The sequence below is a fragment of the Rhinoraja longicauda genome, chromosome 26 (genome assembly GCF_053455715.1).
Source record: "Rhinoraja longicauda isolate Sanriku21f chromosome 26, sRhiLon1.1, whole genome shotgun sequence".
Lineage (NCBI taxonomy): Eukaryota > Metazoa > Chordata > Chondrichthyes > Rajiformes > Arhynchobatidae > Rhinoraja > Rhinoraja longicauda.
Genome location: NC_135978.1, coordinates 26,262,312 through 26,281,378, shown reverse-complemented (window position 1 = coordinate 26,281,378; position 19,067 = coordinate 26,262,312). Strand labels below are relative to the sequence as shown.

Below are 19,067 nucleotides of genomic sequence, written 5' to 3'. Positions count from 1 at the left end.
ATAAGTGCAAGGTGCTGCATTTTGGGAAGTCAAACCAGAGCAGGCAGTGAATGGCAAGGCCCTGGGGAGTGTGGTGGAGCAGAGGGATCTAGGAGTGCAGGTACACGTCTGCCCGATAGTAGCACCATAGGTAGATTAGGGGTGTCAGGAAGGCTTTCATCAGTCAGGGTATCGAGTATAGAAGTTGGAAAGATATGTTACAGTTGTACGAGATGCTGGTGAAGCCACATTTGGAGTATTGTGTTATGTTTTGGTCACCCTGACATAGGAAAAATGTTGCTAAGCTGGAAAGAATGCAGAGAGGATTTACGAGGCTGTTGGCAAGACTCAAGGGGCTGAGCTATAGGGAGAGGTTGGGCAGGCGAGGACATTATTCTCTGGAGCGCAGGAAGATGAGTGGTGATCAAATGGAGGTGTTTCAATAGCATCTTCCATTCTTCTGAGGAGCAGCCAGTAAGGTGGAACCCCGGGTGAAATACTTACTACTGGCTACGGGGATCTGGTCAGAAACTGAATTTGGATCCTAAAAGAATCCTGCACAAGATGAAAGGCAGAAAGCGCCCACCACACCCGAGCTGGCCTCTCCCTCTTCAGGCACCGATCGGCCAACTGTGCCCTTCAGCACAACCTCCTCCCTCTTTGCACTCACTGTAATAGCGGTGACGATCTTCTTCACCATTTCGTCTTGGATGTTTTTATTGCACAGGATGTAGTCGGGGGCGATGCAGGTTTGGCCACAGTTGGTGTATCGGCCCCAAGCTATACGCCTGGAAAGGACAAACCAGTTGTTCACAGGCGGCCAAAGGTGACACGCTGAATGTTTAACTAATGCTGTTCACCCCCTTCTCTTTGACCAACAGTTTAGTTTAGAGATACAGCGCGGAAACAGGCCCTTCGGCCCACCGAGTCCACGCCGACCACAATCCCTGCAGACTAACACTATCCTACACATACTAAGGACAATTTACAATTTTACTAAGCCAAGTAACTTACATCTTTGAAGTGTGGCAGGAAACCCGAGCACCCGGAGAAAACCCATGTAAGACACGGGGAGAACGCACAAACTCCACACAGACAGCACCCGTGGTCAGGATCGAATCCGTGTCTCTGGCACTGAAAGGCAGCAACTCTACCACTGCGCTGTAAGGCAGCAACTCTACCGCTGAGCTGTAAGGCAGCAACTCTACCGCTGCTCAGTAAGGCAGCAACTCTACCGCTGCTCTGTAAGGCAGTAACTCTACCACTGCGCTGTAAGGCAGCAACTCTACCACTGCGCTGTAAGGCAGCAACTCTACTGCTGAGCTGTAAGGCAGCAACTCTACCGCTGAGCTGTAAGGCAGCAACTCTACTGCTGAGCTGTAAGGCAGCAACTCTACTGTTGTGCTGTAAGGCAGCAACTCTACCGCTGCTCAGTAAGGCAGCAACTCTACCGCTGCTCAGTAAGGCAGCAACTCTACCGCTGCTCAGTAAGGCAGCAACTCTACCGCTGCTCAGTAAGGCAGCAACTCTACCGCTGCTCAGTAAGGCAGCAACTCTACCGCTGCGCTGTCAGGCTGCGCCACCGTGTCACCTGAGGCATGTTATATGTTATCGCACTTCCGCATCCTACACACTCGAGGGAATTTACAGAAGCCAATTAAACAGCAACCTGCACGTCTTTGGAGTGTGGGAGCACCCGGAGAAAACCCACGCAGTCACAGGGAGAAACCCGGACGACCCAGAAACCTGGGTTCGATCCTGACTGTGGATGGTGCCCGTGTGGAGTTTGCACAGATAGCACCCGTCGTCAGGATCGAACCCAGATCTCTGGCGCTGCGAGGCAGCAGCTCTACCGCTGCACCACTGTGCCGCCCTAGTTTTTATAGTCTCTTCGGCCTACCAAGTCTAAGCTGATTATCGATCACCAGTTCACACTGGTTTTTGCTTTAGTTTTTTAATTTAGAGATATGGTGGAAACAGACACATGTCAAGCGTTGATACAATCTTCTTCGAAAGGAAGTCATGGCGCCCAACACAACTACTCCCTGGGGGAGAGCGGACACTGTAGCAATTTCCCAGGATCAACACTTTCCCCACCGCCTCCACTTTGTTGTTATAGTGATGAGAAGAGCACAGAAACAGGAGGTTAATTTGCTTCTGCGAATTGTCCCTAGAGTGTAGGATAGAACCAGTGCACAGGTATTTATTTCACAAATTGCTGGAGTAACTCAGTGGGTCAGGCAGCATCTCAGGAGAGAAGGACTGGGTGACGTTTCGGGTCGAGACCCTTTTTGCTCTACGACCAGTGCACAGGTGATCGTTGGTCTCGCGTGGTCTGGGTGGAGCAAAGGGCCTGTTTCCACTCTGTATCTCTAAACCAAATTAAACAAATCCAAAACTAATGTAAGGGGGTGATCGATAGTCGGCGTAGTTTTGATGGGCTGAAGGGACTGTTAAAAAAAAAATGGCGGGTTAGTGGCACAGCGGTAAACCTGCTGCCTCACAACAAGAATCCAAGAAACAGGCCGTTCGGCCCACCACGGGCATGCTAACCATCGAGTATCTGTCCACCGCCATTTGGTCCACAGTCATTTGGTCAAGCTATTGTAGTGCCCATCTAGACGCTTCTCCACCGATGCGAGTCTCTGCCTCTAGCAGCCACCCGGGCAGTGCCCTAGTGTGGAGAGCAGTGCCCCTTTGCCGGGGTTACGCCCGCGCCCAGGCGGTATTAGAGAGGGACTACGCGCTGTCCACGGGCACCCTGGGGGATTTCCGGGACCTCTGGGGAGGGGAATGCATCCTTAATAAGGATGGGGAAATAGTAATTTAAGAATATTTGTTTTACTTGTACTATGGTGGTGGGCTTTGTTTTGGAATCATTTAAGTATTGTACATATTATTGTAAATAATTGAATAAATTATTATTATTATTTATTTATTTTTAAGTGTGGAGAGTAGCTTCCCCAAAGCTGCAGACCCAAGATCGCCACCAACCTGCAGGCAACGTCCAGATCGCAGTCCGTGTCCACGTAGCACGGACTCTTGCCGCCGAGCTCCAGGGTGACGGGCGTCAGGTGCTTGGCGGCAGCCTCCATGACGATCCTGCCGACGGCAGTGCTGCCCGTGTACAGGATGTGGTCGAAGTGGTGCTTCAACAGCTCCGTTGCCACTTCTGCCCCTCCGGTGATTACTGGGTACATGTCCTTGAGGAAGGAAGGCAGTCTCAGATTTCATTCAACGTACCTGCCACTCCAAGCCCGGTGACCACCCCATTCCTCCCAACGAGAATACACACGGCATGATTCACGCAGAGGGTGCTGGGTATATGGAGTGAGCTGCCAGAGGAGGTAGGTTAGGCAGGTGATATTTGGACTGGTACATGGATAGGAAAGGTTTAGAGGGATATGGGCCCAACGCAGGCAGGTGAGTCTAGCATAAATGGGGCATCTTAGTTGGAAGAAGTAAGGGCCTCTTTTCATGTTCTATGACTGTATGATTAATAATTTTGCAGATAACACTAAAGCAGATGGTATTGTAGACTGTGAACTAGGTTATCAAAAATTACAGGAGGATCTTAATCACCTGAGCTAGTGAGCTGAGGAATGGCACGTCGAATTTAATATGGATGTTGTATTTTAGGAAGCTAAACCAGGTTACATAGAAACATAGACATAGAAAATAGGTGCAGGAGGAGGCCATTCAGCCCTTCGAGCCAGCACCGCCATTCATTGTGATCATGGCTGATCGTCCCCAATCAATAACCCGTGCCTGCCTTCTCTCCATATCCCTTGATTCCACTAGCCCCGAGAGCTCTATCTAACTCTCTCTTAAATCAATCCAGTGATTTAGCCTCCACTGCCCTCTGTGGCAGAGAATTCCACAAATTCACAACTCTCTGGGTGAAAAAGTTTTTTCTCACCTCAGTTTTAAATGGCCTCCCCTTTATTCTAAGACTGGTTCTGGACTCGCCCAACATTGGGAACTTTTTTCCTGCATCTAGCTTGTCCAGTCCTTTTATAATTTTATATGTTTCTATAAGATCCCCTCTCATCCTTCTAAACTCCAGTAAATACAAGCCCAGTCTTTTCAATCTTTCCTCATATGTCAGTCCCACCATCCCAGGGATCAATCTCGTGAACCTACACTGCACTGCCTCAATTACAAGGATGTCCTTCCTCAAATTAGGAGGCCAAAACCTTACAGTGAATGGCAGGCCCCTGGGTAGTATTGTAAAGCACAGGGATTTAGGAGTACAGGTAGATGGTTCCCTGAAGGTGGCGTCACAGGTAGATAGGGTGGTAAAGTAGGCTTTTGGTACACAGACCATCATTAGTCAGGATGCAGAGCATAGAAGTGTGGACATTATATTACGGTTGTACAAGATGTTGGCAAGGCCACACTTGCAGTATTGTTCAGTTTTGGTCGCCTTGCTATTGGAAGGATGTTTGGAGAGAATACGGAAAAGATTTACGAGGATGTTGCCAGGACTCATGGGCCTGAGCTATAGGGAGAGGTTAGAGAGGCTAGAACTTTATTCTTTAGAGCGCAGGAGCCTGAGGGGTGATTTTATAGAGGTTCATAAAATCATGAGGGGAACAAATAGGGTAAATGTACAGTCTTTTACACAGAATAGGAGAATCAAGAACCAGAGGACATAGGTTAAAGGTGAGAGGAAAAGATTTTACAGGAACCCGGAGGGCAGCTTTTTCATTTTTGTGTATGGAATGAGCTGCCAGAGGAGGTAATTGAGGCAGATACTATAACAACATTTAAAAGCTACTTAGACAAGAAACTTGCATAGGAAAGGTTTAGAAGGCCCAATATGGACAAATGGGGCCAGCTTAAGGTCGGCATGCACGAGTTGGGCCAAAGGATCGTTTTTCGTGCTGTATGACCCTATGCCTCTACAACTACAGGGCTCCATTGGAAAAAAAACATTGAGGCCATCAAATCTCCAATCATGCAGTGATAGTATTCTGGATCACACTGCCTGTGGAAGTGGGGAAAGCAAATCAGCCAGGGAAATAGATAAGCATTTGGGGCAGTCATCTGTAAGGCTATGAGGAAAAAGCAAGGCAAGGGGTTGGCAGGATTGCACTGTGAGCTGGAGCCACAGATGGGCCAAATGGTTTTAGTTTAGTTTAGTTTAGAGATACAGGGAAGCAGATGCTTCGGCCACCGAATCCGCGCCAACCAGCGATCACCCTGTACACGAGCACTATCCCACACACTTAGGACAATTTACAATTTTTTACCGAAGGCAATTAACCTACAAACCTGTACGTCTTTGGAGTGCGGGAGGAAACCAGAGCACCTGGAGAAAACCCACGCAGGTCACGGGGGAGAACGTACAAACTCCGTGCCTACCGCTGGCACAAAGTGAGCCCGTGCCACCTCACCCTCTGGCGCCCAACCCAACATCGCCCATTCCTGGACTGATGACGGCACTGGGCCTATACTCACTGCAGTTTAGAAGGATGAGGGGGGACCTCATTGAAACGTGTATAGTGAAAGGCCCGGATAGTGTGGATGTGGAGAGGATGTTTCCACTAGTTGGAGAGTTGACTAGAGGTCATAGCCTCAGAATTAAAGGACGTTCTTTTTGAAAGGAGATGAGGAGGAATTTCTTTAGTCAGAGGGTGGCGAATCTGTGGAATTCCTTGCCACAGAAGGCTGTGGAGGCCAAGTCTGGATATATTTAAGGCAGAGATTCTTGATTAGTAAGGGTGTCAGAGGTTGTGGGGAGAAGGCATGAGAATGGGGTTAGGAGGGAGAGATAGATCAGCCATGATTGAATGGTGGAGTAGATGATGGGCTGAATGGCCTAATTCTGCTCCTATCACTTATGATGTTATGATCTTCTCGTCACACTTTGCTGGGGATGGAGGTTCATGAGCGACAGGACCTGCTCCTCCTGTGAGCAGTCAGCTAGGGCGCTGGTGAGGGACGTGTTGTCCCGGTTGCTGAGTGCATTTGGACCATCGTCAGTACCGTGCCCCGGCCCGGCCCGGCCACACTCACCTTGTCCAGGTACTGAGGGAGGAGCTGGGCCAGGACCTGTGCCATGTTCCCACTCACTTCTGACGGCTTCACCACCGCTGCGTTTCCTGGGAACGGGAATGGAACACAAAGTATTACACAGGGTTTACGGCAGCAAGTCTGGCCATTCGGCCCCACTGGGCCATGCTGGCGTTGCTGCTCCACCCAAGCCCCCTCCCACACGTCCTTCCTTTGCCTCCTCCAGCTGCTGTCCCCGAGATGCTGCTTAAGGCACCACTTCCATCCACCCCAACACTCCCAGCATTGGGGAACTCCACATTCCCACCGCTCTCTGCACTTCTCCTCAATTCCCCAATGGAGTTTTCAGGGACAGTCTTGTATTTGGGTCTAGCTTTAATCCACACAACAAGCGGGAAAACCTCTGCCCCCATTCTAACGACCAGGGCAGCACAGTAACGTGGCTGGTAGAGCCACTACCTCACAGCACCTGAGAACCAGGTTTCATCCTGATCTCGGGATTTATGTATCTGGAGTTTGCACGTTCACCTTGTGACCACTTGTTTATCCACCGGGTGCTCTGGCTTCCTCTGAAGTCCCAACAAAGTGTGGGTTTGTGGGTTAATTGGACGCTGTAAAACTGCCTCAAGTGTGTAGAATGTGGATGAGAAAGTGGGATGACAAGGCATTATCGACGATTGGTGTGAGCATGGTGGGCTAAAGGGTTTATTTCCATGCTGTGTCTCTAAACCTCCATTAGGAACCTCCTTCACCTGTCTCGTTTCCCTCCACACAATGAACACAAGTTTCCATTCCTTTCTCCCTCCGACCCACCAAAGACAATCCCCTCGTCCTTGCCCTCCCGTGCATTTACCAAGCTCTGTCCTGACCCGGTTCAGCTGATAACCATGCGGAACAGAATCAGACTGAGCCAGGGAACCACGAGCCATGGAGCTTCCAGCTGAAGTCACCAGGTCCACAAAAGCTGAAGAAGGCTCACGGATGAGAAATGGCTGTTGGCTCTTCAAAACTCATCCTAGTGATGTCTCTAACTTCAAGTATCTATCTAGTGATATCTAAACTCTTCCACGGTAAACATTCTGAATAAACCTCAATATATTTCTCTACTGATCGGTCTCGGAGTTTGAGCATAACATTTATTAACATTAATCATTTATTTTGAATTGACATCCTCTGGTTTGACTCTCCTGGTGAAATAGACGTGTCCACAGTGTACTGAGGCAGACAAGGATGTCTCTCTGCTCAACCTCTGCGCCACTGTAGGAGCGCGGACATGACACTGGGGTTCGGGAGGGGGAGGTGTATCCTCGGGAATCTGCCACGGTTCCTACCCCTGATCTCCATCCAGGTTCCTGGTCGGAGTTCCCAGATCCCGGATGAGTGCAAGTTAGTGAGCCGGCATTCCCAGGGGATAGCAGCTCCACGCGTGGGTGGAACGGCCCACAGCCCACTCCCCTCCCACCAGAGAGCCCAGGACGTTGGTCTCTGGAGCACCCAGTGCACCCTGGTCCCAACCAGGAACGTCACCTCCTGGAGCGAGGACTGACACAACTGTAGAACTTCTACGGAGGTTAAGACTGAAACCCCAGGCAGGGCAGCGAACACACTTCACTCCTCATCGAGGGCAATGTCACGGGTGAGTAAATAAACGGGAACATACCTGCCGCGATGGCCCCAACTAACGGCTGCAGCACCAGCGCCAATGGGTAGTTCCAGGCCCCAATGATAAGAACCACACCAAGAGGCTGGCGGTGGATGTACACGGTGTCCATCATGGTCATCATGTTCTTCGACACGTGTTCTGGCTCCACCCACTCGGGCAGCTTGTTTATGGCCAACGTGATCTCGCCCATTATCCCTGCTATTTCATAAACTTGCACCGCAAAATCATTCTGCAAATTCACAGAGGAAGGAAGTCATTTACAAGAGAGTTCGCCACTCAGCCACAGTGTCCTAGTCCTAACACCCTGACCACCACCCACTCAACCTCTCCACCAGAGTTATTCCTCTACAGAGATGCATCAGATCCAATGCAACTTGGTCAATTGGATTCAGACCTGGCTTACTCCTGGAAGACAGAGGGTTGTGGTGGGAGGCTGTTATTCAGGCTGGAGGTCTGAGACCAGTGAACCTCTGCAGGGAAGATGGCAGTTGGAGTGTAACAGCATTGTTGTACAGAGGGATTTTGGAGTCCAGGTCCATAGCTCCCTGAAAGTGGCAACACAAGTAGATAGAGTGGAGAAGAAGGCATACAGTATGTTGGCCTTCATCTGTTGGGTCATTAAGTACATGTGTCGGAAAATCCAGACGCAGATTTATAGGACATTGGTTGGGTTGCTTTTGGAGTATTGCATACAGTTCTGGTTGCCTCATTACAGAAGGGATGTGGAGGCTTTGGAGAGGGTACAGAAGAAGCTTACTAGAATGCTGCCCGGATTAGGTGGTATTAACTACAAGGAGAGGTTGGACAAACTGGGATTGTTTTCTCTGGAATGCCAGAGGTTAGGAAGAGACCTGATAGAAATATATAACATTACAGCCGGCATAGATAGGATAGACAGTCAGAACCTTTCTCCCAGGGTGGAATTGTCAAAGTCAAGAGGGCAGAGCTTTATGGCGAGAGGGGCAAAGTTGAAAGGAGATGTGCAGGGCAAGTTTTTTTTTTACGAACTGGGAGATGGTGCCTGGAACATGCTGCCCAGGGCAGTGGTGGAAGCAAATATGATAGCTGCATTTAAGAAGCTTTTAGATAGGCACATACACATGCAGGGAATAGAGAGATATGAGTCAGATGCAGACAGATGATACCATCATGTTTGGCATGGACATTGTGGGCCGAAGGTCCCATTCCTGTGCTGATCTATGAGATCCCACAACACCAATCCCTATGACATACCAATTGTTGCATCTTGCCACCCATTTATGCCCACCAATATCCCCTGATAGTTAATCATCTCACCATACTTAAACAACCTCCTGGGAGCTTTTATTTTTCTCAATAACTTCTCATGCAGACGGTCAAATGCCTTCCTGAAACCCGGAAAGCCGAATGGTTGCGGATTCAAATCTCACTCCAGAGAGACGAGCAGCCCCCAAGAGACATGAAATAGGGGAGGAGAAGGAGGCAGGCTGCACGGTCAGAAATGACGTATCTTGGGCAAAACGTTTAAATAAGACTCCATCTGCTCTCGTGGTGGATGTAAAAGATCCCTCCTCCCCACGAAGCAGAGAGGTTGCACTCCCCGAAGGTGGTGAGCCCGGCAGACAGCGCGTGGAAGAAGGCGTTTGGCATGTTTGCCTTCTTCGGGAAGGCGATGGAGTACAAATATTGGGGCAAGCTGTTGGTGAGACCACATCTGGAATTCTGCGCACAAGTCTGCTCATCTAACTGTGGGAAGGATGTCAGTAAGTTGGAAAGGGGGCAGAAGAGATTCAGCATAATGTTACCCGGGGTGTGTTTGTTATAGGGAGAGGATGGGTGGGTTGCCACTTTTTCCTTTGGCGCATAGAAGGCTGAAGGGTGACCTTATCGATGTGTACAAAATCATGAGGCCCATGGATAAGGTGGACGCTCATAGTCTGGTCCCAAGGGTAGAGGGTTCTATAACTAGAGGGCACAGGCTGAAGGCGAGAGGGGAGAGCTTTAAGAGGGACCTCAGGGGCAACTTTTTCAATCAGAGAGTAGCCCGTATCTAAAATGAGCTGCCAGAGGAAGCTATAGAAGAGAGTGCAAGTACAACTTCCAAAAGACATTTGGACACTTATATGGATAGGAAGGGTTTAGAGGGATTTGGACCAAATGCTGGCTTCTGGGACACAGGGACAAGGAGGGCTGAAGGGTGTGCTACCGTGCTGTATAGATCTATGACTATTCCCTCACCAGAGGTAGGGTTGCTGCCTTACAGCACCAGAGTCCCGGGTTCCATCCTGAGTATGGGTGCTGTCTGTACGGAGTTTGTCTGTTCTCCCCTTCTGACCACATGGGTTTTCTCCGGGTGCTCTGGTTTCCTCCCACATTCCAAAGATATGCAGGCTTGTAGGTTAATTGGCTCCTGTAAATTGTCCTTAGTGCGTAGAATAGAACTAGTGTGCGGGGTGATCGCTGGTCGTGAGGACTCGGTGGGCCGAAGGGCCTGTTTCCAAGCTGTATCTCTAAACGAAACTAAACTAGACTAAACTAAAACTAAACCAACATGGCTCCTTCAGCCACCAGTCAGTACAAGAAGGTTCGTAAAAGTTGGCTGTGCATCGTTTCACACAACTACCCTGGCAGGAACAGTCCAGAGAATAGGAAGAAATGATAGCGGTTGTGGGAGTGGATGGATCAGAGTGTCCATTCAGAACTCCTGCTGGAGGAAAGATGCCACGAGGCTGGAATAAGTGCACAGAAGATTAACGAGGACATTGCCAGGACACAAGCAACTGACCTACAGGGAGAGTTTAGTTTAATTTAGAGATACAGCATTGAACCAGGCCCTTCAGCCCACCGAGTCCTCACCGACCAGTGGTCCCCGCATGCTGACAGTACCCTACACACACTAGGACAATTTACATTTATACCAAGCCAACTAACCTACAAACTTGTACGTCTTTGGAGTGTGGGAGGAAACCGAAGATCTCGGAGAAAACCCAAGCAGGTCACGTGGAGAATAGACAATAGATGCAAGAGTAGGCCATTTGGCCCTTTGAGCCAGCACCGCCATTCACCGTGATCATGGCTGATCATTCACAATCAGTACCCCGTTCCTGCCCTCTCCCCGTATCCCTTGACTCCGCTATCATTAAGAGCTCTATCTAACTCTCTCTTTAAAGCATCCAGAGAAGTGGCCTCCACTGCCTTCTGAGGCAGAGAATTCCACAGCTTCACAACTCTCTGACTGAAAAAGTTTTTCCTCATCTCAGTTCTAAATGGCCTACCCCTTACTCCTAAACTGTGGCCCCTGGTTTGGGACTCCTCCAAAATCGGGAACATGTTTCCTGCCTCTGCCTCTCCTTTAATAATCTTATATGTTTCAATAAGATCCCCTCTCATCCTTCTAAATTCCAGAGTATACAAGTCTTTCAATGTATGAGAGTCCCGCCATTCCGGGAATTAACCTCGTTAACAAACGAGTAACCTCGTTAAGGTACAAACTCCATACAGATAGCATCCGTAGTCAGGATTGAACCCAGGTCTCTGGCGCTGTAAGATGGCAAATCTACCGCTACGCCAGTGTAGAGTGTGGGAGCCGAGTGTGGAGTCGAGTTCTACTGCTACGCCAGTGCCAAGAGGTTGGGCAGACTATTTCTTTATTCCTTGGAGAACAGAAGGTTGAGTGTTGATCTTATAGAGGTGTATGAAATCATGAGCGGAAATAGATTGGGAATCTTTTTACCAAGTGTTAAGGGAATCAAGAACTAGAGGGCATAGGTTTAAGGTGAGAAGGGAAAGATTTAGTAGTAAGATTTCGTAGGGAAACCTTTTTCAGGCAGAAGGTGGTGGGTATATGGAACTAGCTGCCAGAGGAAGCAGTTGAGATAAGGACGACAACTACTTTAGTTTAGTTTAGTGATTTAAAAGGCTTTTGGACAGGTACATAGATAGGATAAATTTAGAGGGATAGGGGGTAAACCTGGACAAGTAGGATGGAAGATATTTATTCACAAAATGCTGGAGTAACTCAGCAGGTCAGGCAGCATCTCGGGAGAGAAGGAATGGGTGACGTTTCGGGTCGAGACCCTTCTTCAGACTGATGTCGGGGGTGGGACAAAGGAAGGATATAGGTGGAGACAGGAAGATAGAGGGAGATCTGGGAAGGAGGAGGGGAAGGGAGGGACAGAGGAGCTATCTGAAGTTGGAGAAGTCGACGTTCATACCACCGGGCCGCAAACTGCCCAGGCGAAATATGAGGTGCTGCTCCTCCAATTTCCGGCGGGCCTCACTATGGCACTGGAGGAGGCCCATGACAGAGAGGTCAGACTGGGAATGGGAGGGGGAGTTAAAGTGCTGGGCCACCGGGAGATCAGTTGCGTTAATGCGGACCGAGCGCAGGTGTTCAGCGAAGCGATCGCCGAGCCTGCGCTTGGTTTCGCCGATATAGATAAGTTGACATAAAGATATTGTTGGATGGAACGTAATGGTTGGCATGGATGGAACATATTGGTTGGCATGGGCAAGTTGGGCCGAAGGGCCTGTTTGAGTTTAGTTTAGTTTACTGAGGCACAGTGAAAAGCTTTTGTTGCGTGCTAACCAGTCAGCGGAAAGACAAGGCACGATTACAATCGAGCTGTTTCCACGCCATATGACTGTCTGACCTAAAATGGGGCATCTTGGTCGGCATGTACAGGTTGGGCTGAAGGGCCTGTTGTCTCTGTGCTCCATGACTCTACGTCAACCCCTGGTGGTGGGGAAATGGAGGGGGCGATGGTGGGGGTGGAATGGGGTGAGGGAGATGGAGGGGGTGGGGGTGGTGGAGATGGAGCGGGGTGGGAATGGAGGGGATGGGGGAGATGGAGGGGGGTGGCGGTGGGAATGGAAGGGGAGATGGAGGGGGATGGGGGAGATGGAGGGCGGTGGGGATGGGAGGGGGGGTGGATGAAATGGAGGGAGTGGATGGGGGTGCTTGCTAAGATTCAGATCGCGTATGGAGAACTTTATTTCCAACCTTGTGCAGGTCCTTCTGCAGCGCCTCCGAGATTAGATCCTTCTTCTCCGTCAGCATCCTCTCCATGGCCTTCAGCTGCTGCACGCGGAATTCCAGTGGGCGGCTTTTGCCCAGGTTATAGGCAGCTCGAGCAACGGCCACCACGGTCTGTATCCGGTCCATGGTGGGCCTCGGCTCACAAGATGTCTCCTTGGTGGTTCCAGTGGCAAGGCCTGGACAATATCTGAACAGGGGAAAGGATGTCTGTTAGATACAGGAAGTGGCAAACGAATGTAATTGTCTATACGAATATAACTAGCTCATGTGACAAACCACTTCTTGACCTAAGAACTAGTAAAACAACCACTTGCTGGCCCTTCACACATGTACATGCCTCCACCACGCATTTACATATCTCTGCTTCACACATTTACAAGTCTCGTTACAGACACCAATGCCAAATGGCCCTCCTCTCTCAATGAATGGTATGTTTGGGCTGAAAGAGCAACATATAAACATTCGCCGATTCAATCAACTCATCCCTCATTTATTAGGGAATAAACTTAACTGCGTGAAAAAAAATATATATTTTAAGCGATAACCATGACAAAGCTCTGCGAGGGGTGCAGACGTTGTCAGACTGGAGAAGTTGGTGCGAATATAAATTCGCCAGCTGTCAGTTCTTTACCAGCCACAGCGCAGCTCAGCACTAATTCCATGTCGAGGCTTGTGGGAGTGAAAGGTCAGGGTAACGTCACAGGCGGTCACAGGAGCTGAGAGAAAGACAATAAATACAAGGGAAAACCCTGTTGCCACGGTCAAAGGAAGGGAGGGACGATCAAGTAAGCAGACTTTGTGAGGTGATTTAGAAAATCCGTCCCTTCCACCTCAAGCCTCTTCCTGAAGGGCAACGTCCTCTGGGAAGTGAGCGAAGTCTCGATCGTTAATCTGTACCTAGCTCTTGCTCCTACCCCTTTGACTTAGTCTGTCCCAGCCAGTGTTGACAGAATTACACTGTGACTTGTCACGTGACAACAAAGCATTCAATTCAATTCAACCCTACACATACCACACCAAGACTGAGATTATATGAAGAAACAAGTTCTGCGAGTTCAAGTACAAAACTAACAAGTACCATCGGCTGATCACCAGCAGTGGTCACTGATCTCGAAGAGACTACACAAGGTTGTACCCAGAGTCTAACAGGCAAAGGAGAAAGCAGGTTGTATACATTATTAGTGCAATCGTGCAAGTAAAGACGAAAACCTTGTCAAATTAATTTGGATCTGGCTTTTGAGCAAATAAAAATGGGTTAGGCACAAGTGCTGAAATGACTCATCGGGTCAGGCACTACCTCATTGATTGATTGTAAAACACAGCATGGAAACAGGCCCTTCGGCCCACTGAGTCCATGCCGACCACCGATCACCCCTTCACACCCTACTTCTATGATATCCCACTTTCTCATCCACTCCCCAACACTAGGGGCAATTACTGGGGTGTGTTTCACCAGTAACCTTTCACATTTTTGTTTATCAAGAATCTACCCACCAATGCTCCAAAAATACGACCAGATATTGCTCCCAATGCCTTTTAGGGAGAGAGTTCTGAAAACTGACTCGAAGAAACTCTTTAGTCAGAGGAGGGTGAATCTGTGGAATTCATTGCAACAGACGGCTGTGGATATTTTTAAAGCGGAGATTGTGAGATTCTTGATTAGTATGGGTGTTATTGGGAGAAGGCAGGAGAATGAGGTTAGGAGGGAGAGATAGATCAGCCATGATTGAATGGCAGAGTAGACTTGATCGGCCGAGTGGCCCAATTCTGCTCCTGTAACTTATGAACCTATGAAACGGTTTTACTCATCTGACTTCAATGGGCAACCCTATTTTTAAAAACAAATGCAATTTTTGAGGGTTGGTTGAACTCATGTCCTCCATCCCAGTGTGAAGAAGGATCCTGATCCGAAGTGTTGCCTGTCCACCAAAACTGTACCTGTAGTCCTGCCTACTGTTTCGGTCTCTATAACGAAGGAATGGTGTACTTACGTTGGAGATTGTGCGATTGTGCGATTCCTGGGACAAAGTGGTTAGTGGCTGAAGAGGCTGGGCGTTTGAGAGAGCTGGAATTGAGAAGAAAGAGGGGGTCTCACTGAAGTGTAGAAGAATCTCAGGTGGACTGACAGGGGGGATGTTGAGAGGATGATTGCCCTGTTGGCGGGATCTAGAACTAAGGGACATTATTTTAGGATAATAAGTCACCCTGGGGTGCTCGCACCCCCTCCCCTCCCCCCCTCCCCCTTCACCCCCTCCCCTCCCCCCCCTTCACCCCCTCCCCTCCCCCCCCTTCACCCCCTCCCCTCCCCCTTCACCACCCCCACCCACCCCTTCACCACCCCCTCCCCTCCCCCTTCACCCCCCCCTCCCCTCCCCCTTCACCCCCTCCCCTCCCCCCTTACCCCCTCCCCTCCCCCCTTCACCCCCTCCCTCCCCCTTCACCCCCTCCCCTCCCCTTCACCACCCCCTCCCCTCCCCCTTCACCACCCCCTCCCCTCCCCCTTCACCACCCCCTCCCCTCCCCCTTCACCACCCCCTCCTCCCCCCCTTCACCCCCTCCCCTCCCCTTCACCACCCCCTCCCCCTTCACCACCCCCTCCCCTCCCCCTTCACCACCCCCTCCCCTCCCCTTCACCACCCCCTCCCCCTTCACCACCCCCTCCCCTCCCCTTCACCACCCCCTCCCCCTTCACCACCCCCTCCCCTCCCCCTTCACCACCCCCTCCCCTCCCCCCTTCACCCCCTCCCCTCCCCCCTTCACCACCCCCTCCCCTCCCCCCCTTCACCCCCTCCCCTCCCCCCCTTCACCCCCTCCCCTCCCCCCCTTCACCCCCTCCCCTCCCCCTTCACCACCCCCTCCCCTCCCCCCCTTCACCCCCTCCCCTCCCCCCCTTCACCCCCTCCCCTCCCCCCCTTCACCCCCTCCCTCCCCCTTCACCACCCCTCCCCTCCCCCCTTCACCCCCTCCCCTCCCCCCTTCACCACCCCCTCCCCTCCCCCCCTTCACCACCCCCTCCCCTCCCCCCCTTCACCCCCTCCCCTCCCCCCCTTCACCCCCTCCCCTCCCCCCCTTCACCCCCTCCCCTCCCCCCCTTCACCCCCTCCCCTCCCCCCCTTCACCCCCTCCCCTCCCCCCCTTCACCCCCTCCCCTCCCCCCCTTCACCCCTCCCCTCCCCCCCTTCACCCCCTCCCCTCCCCCCTTCACCACCCCCTCCCCTCCCCCCCTTCACCACCCCCTCCCCTCCCCCCCTTCACCCCCTCCCCTCCCCCCCTTCACCCCCTCCCCTCCCCCCTTCACCCCCTCCCCTCCCCCCCTTCACCCCCTCCCCTCCCCCCCTTCACCACCCCCTCCCCTCCCCCCCTTCACCCCCTCCCCTCCCCCCCTTCACCCCCTCCCCTCCCCCCTTCACCCCCTCCCCTCCCCCCCTTCACCCCCTCCCCTCCCCCCCTTCACCCCCTCCCCTCCCCCCCTTCACCCCCTCCCCTCCCCCCCTTCACCCCCTCCCCTCCCCCCCTTCACCCCCTCCCCTCCCCCCACGGCTTTCTCTCCCCTCCCCCCTTTCACCAGACGTTCCCTCCCCGTCCCTCTCCTCTAAAGTTACTCTCCCGGACGTTCCCTCACTCCCCCCACCCCCCTCGGGCGCTCCCTCATTCCCCCCACCCCCCCTCGGGCGCTCCCTCCTCCCCCCCCCTCGGGCGCTCCCTCCTCCCCCCCCGGGCGCTCCCTCCCTCCCTCCCCCCCCCGGGCGCTCCCTCCTCCCCCCCTCGGGCGCTCCCTCCTCCCCCCCCCCCCCCTCGGGCGCTCCCTCCCACCCTCCCTCCTCCACCTGCAGTGGGAGCGGCGCCGGCGGCCGAGTTGGGACAGACGGACGCGACTCGAAACGCGAGCGCCGCTGCTCACCTGGCCCGGCCCCTAGGCCCCAACCACAACCACAACCCCCCAACCCCAGTCCCCCAACTCCAGCCCCCAGCCCCAACTCCAGCCCCCAGCCCAACTCCAACCCCCAGCCCCAACTCCAGCCCCAGCCCCAACTCCAGCCCCCAGCCCCAACTCCAACCCCCAGCCCCAACTCCAGCCCCCAGCCCCAACTCCAACCCCCAGCCCCAACCTCCAGCCCCCAGCCCCAACCCCAGTCCCCCAACTCCAACCCCCAGCCCCAACTCCAACCCCCAGCCCCAACTCCAACCCCCAGCCCCAACTCCAACCCCCAGCCCCAACCTCCAGCCCCAGCCCCAACCCCAGTCCCCCAACTCCAACCCCCAGCCCCAACTCCAACCCCAGCCCCAACTCCAGCCCCCAGCCCCAACTCCAACCCCCAGCCCCAACTCCAGCCCCAGCCCCAACTCCAACCCCCAGCCCCAACTCCAGCCCCCAGCCCCAACTCCAACCCCAGCCCCAACTCCAGCCCCCAGCCCCAACTCCAACCCCCAGCCCCAACCTCCAGCCCCCAGCCCCAACCCCAGTCCCCCAACTCCAGCCCCCAGCCCCAACCCCAGTCCCCCAACTCCAACCCCCAGCCCCAACTCCAACCCCCAGCCCCAACTCCAACCCCCAGCCCCAACTCCAGCCCCCAGCCCCAACCCCAGCCCCCCAACTCCAACCCCCAGCCCCAACTCCAGCCCCCAGCCCAACCCCAGTCCCCCAACTCCAGCCCCCAGCCCCAACCCCAGTCCCCCAACTCCAACCCCCAGCCCCAACTCCAGCCCCCAGCCCCAACCCCAGTCCCCCAACTCCAACCCCCAGCCCCAACTCCAGCCCCCCAGCCCCAACCCCAGTCCCCCAACTCCAACCCCAGCCCCAACCCCAGTCCCCAACTCCAACCCCCAGCCCCAACCCCAGTCCCCAACTCCAACCCACAGCCCCCCAACCCCAGCCCCAACTCCAACCCCCAACCCCCAGCCCCCCAACCCCAGCCCCCAACTCCCCAACCCCCAGCCCCAACCCCAGTCCCCCAACTCCAACCCCAGCCCCAACCCACCTGTGGTTGTACCAAGTCTGTGCGTGATTACATCCAAGCCCAAGCCCTCCCTCGCCTCCTCCACTCGGGCTCACCAACCCCTCACTGTTTCCTTCCCACCCCAGTCAGGAGAGCAGAGTGAGAGACTGGGGTCCAAATTCCAGGCTGATGTTCCCATTGCAGATGGACGAGATAGCAGAGGTGCCCAGAACCAAAGGGCACCTCTCTGAGATAAGGCAGGCAGATAGACACACAGTGCTGGAGTAACTCAGCGGGCCAGGCAGCACCTCAGGAGGACATGGATGGATGAGGTTTGGGGACTGCACCCTTCTTCGGTCGTAGTAGGGTGAGTGGGGGGAAAGGGTCGAGTTGATTTAGTAGGAAGGAACTGCAGATGCTGGTTTACACCAAAGATAGACACAAAATGCTGGAGGGACTCAGCTGGTCAGACCGTTGAGTTACTGTAGCATTTTGTATCTATCATCGGTGTAAAGCAGCATCTGCAGTTCCTTCCTATCTTGAGTTTAGTTTAGTTTAGAAATACAGCTTGGAAACAGGCCCTTCAGCCCACTGAGTCCATGCTGTCACATCTTGGCCTCTGATGTGGAATAATGATACTGATACAATATTTACAGGTTATATTCCTTAGTCTCTATGTTTATTATCTCTGCCGACCGTGGCCTCCGGCCTTGGCTTACACCGTCTGAAGAAGGGTCTCGACCCGAAACGTCACCCATTCTTTCTCTCCTGAGATGCTGCCTGACCCGCTGAGTTACTCCAGCATTTTGAGTCTGCCTTCCATTTGAACCAGCATCTGCAGTTATTTTCCTACACCATCTGACCTCCGCCAGCTGATACAAAGGTCAAGATATTTGCCTGTCAACATCATGACTCATCGTCATGACATCCCTCCTTTACCAGAATTAAACTTTAAATTAATATGTGTTCTTTCTAATATACTTTACAATTAACTCCAAAGACGTACAGGTATGTAGGTTAATTGGCTTGGTGAATGTAAAAATCATCCCTAGTGGGTGTAGGATAGTGTTAATGTGCGGGGATCGCTGGTCGGCGCGGACCCGGTGAGCCGAAAGGGCCTGTTTCCACACTGTATCGCTAAACTAAACTAAATTCTTACAAAGCATATTTGTGCTTCTTTGTGTTTCCATTTGTGTTCCAATAACTCACAAAACAATGCATTACAACTGTCTTTTTTTTTCCACAACTAAACAATTCTTTACCATTAAAAACTATTATGTTGGCTTTATTAGCCAAATAACACCATGGCCTATGAAATAGTAACTAAATGCTTGTACAAATACACTGGAATTTAGAAAGACGAGAGGGGATCTTATCGAAACATATAAGATAATTAGGGGATTGGACACATTAGAGGCAGGAAACATGTTCCCAATGTTGGGGGAGTCCAGAA

The 19,067-nt window shown here is 52.5% G+C and overlaps 1 protein-coding gene across 6 annotated transcripts in view; it reads right to left on the bottom strand.

The window, feature by feature from the left end:
* The window catches only part of LOC144606183 (aldehyde dehydrogenase family 3 member A2-like), a 36,465-nt gene that overhangs the window by 15,254 nt on the left and 2,144 nt on the right, over positions 1-19,067 (bottom strand). For 2 of the 6 annotated variants that reach the window (XM_078422041.1, XM_078422036.1), the window contains exons 2-7: positions 14,669-14,742; positions 12,642-12,864; positions 7,658-7,889; positions 6,001-6,086; positions 2,974-3,182; positions 650-767 (exon numbers count right to left, since the gene is read on the bottom strand). In XM_078422041.1, coding sequence (XP_078278167.1) covers positions 650-767; positions 2,974-3,182; positions 6,001-6,086; positions 7,658-7,889; positions 12,642-12,803 — 807 coding nt within the window. In that variant the 5' untranslated portion in view covers positions 12,804-12,864; positions 14,669-14,742. The other 4 variants (XM_078422037.1, XM_078422040.1, XM_078422039.1 and 1 more) reach the window with 4 other exon arrangements.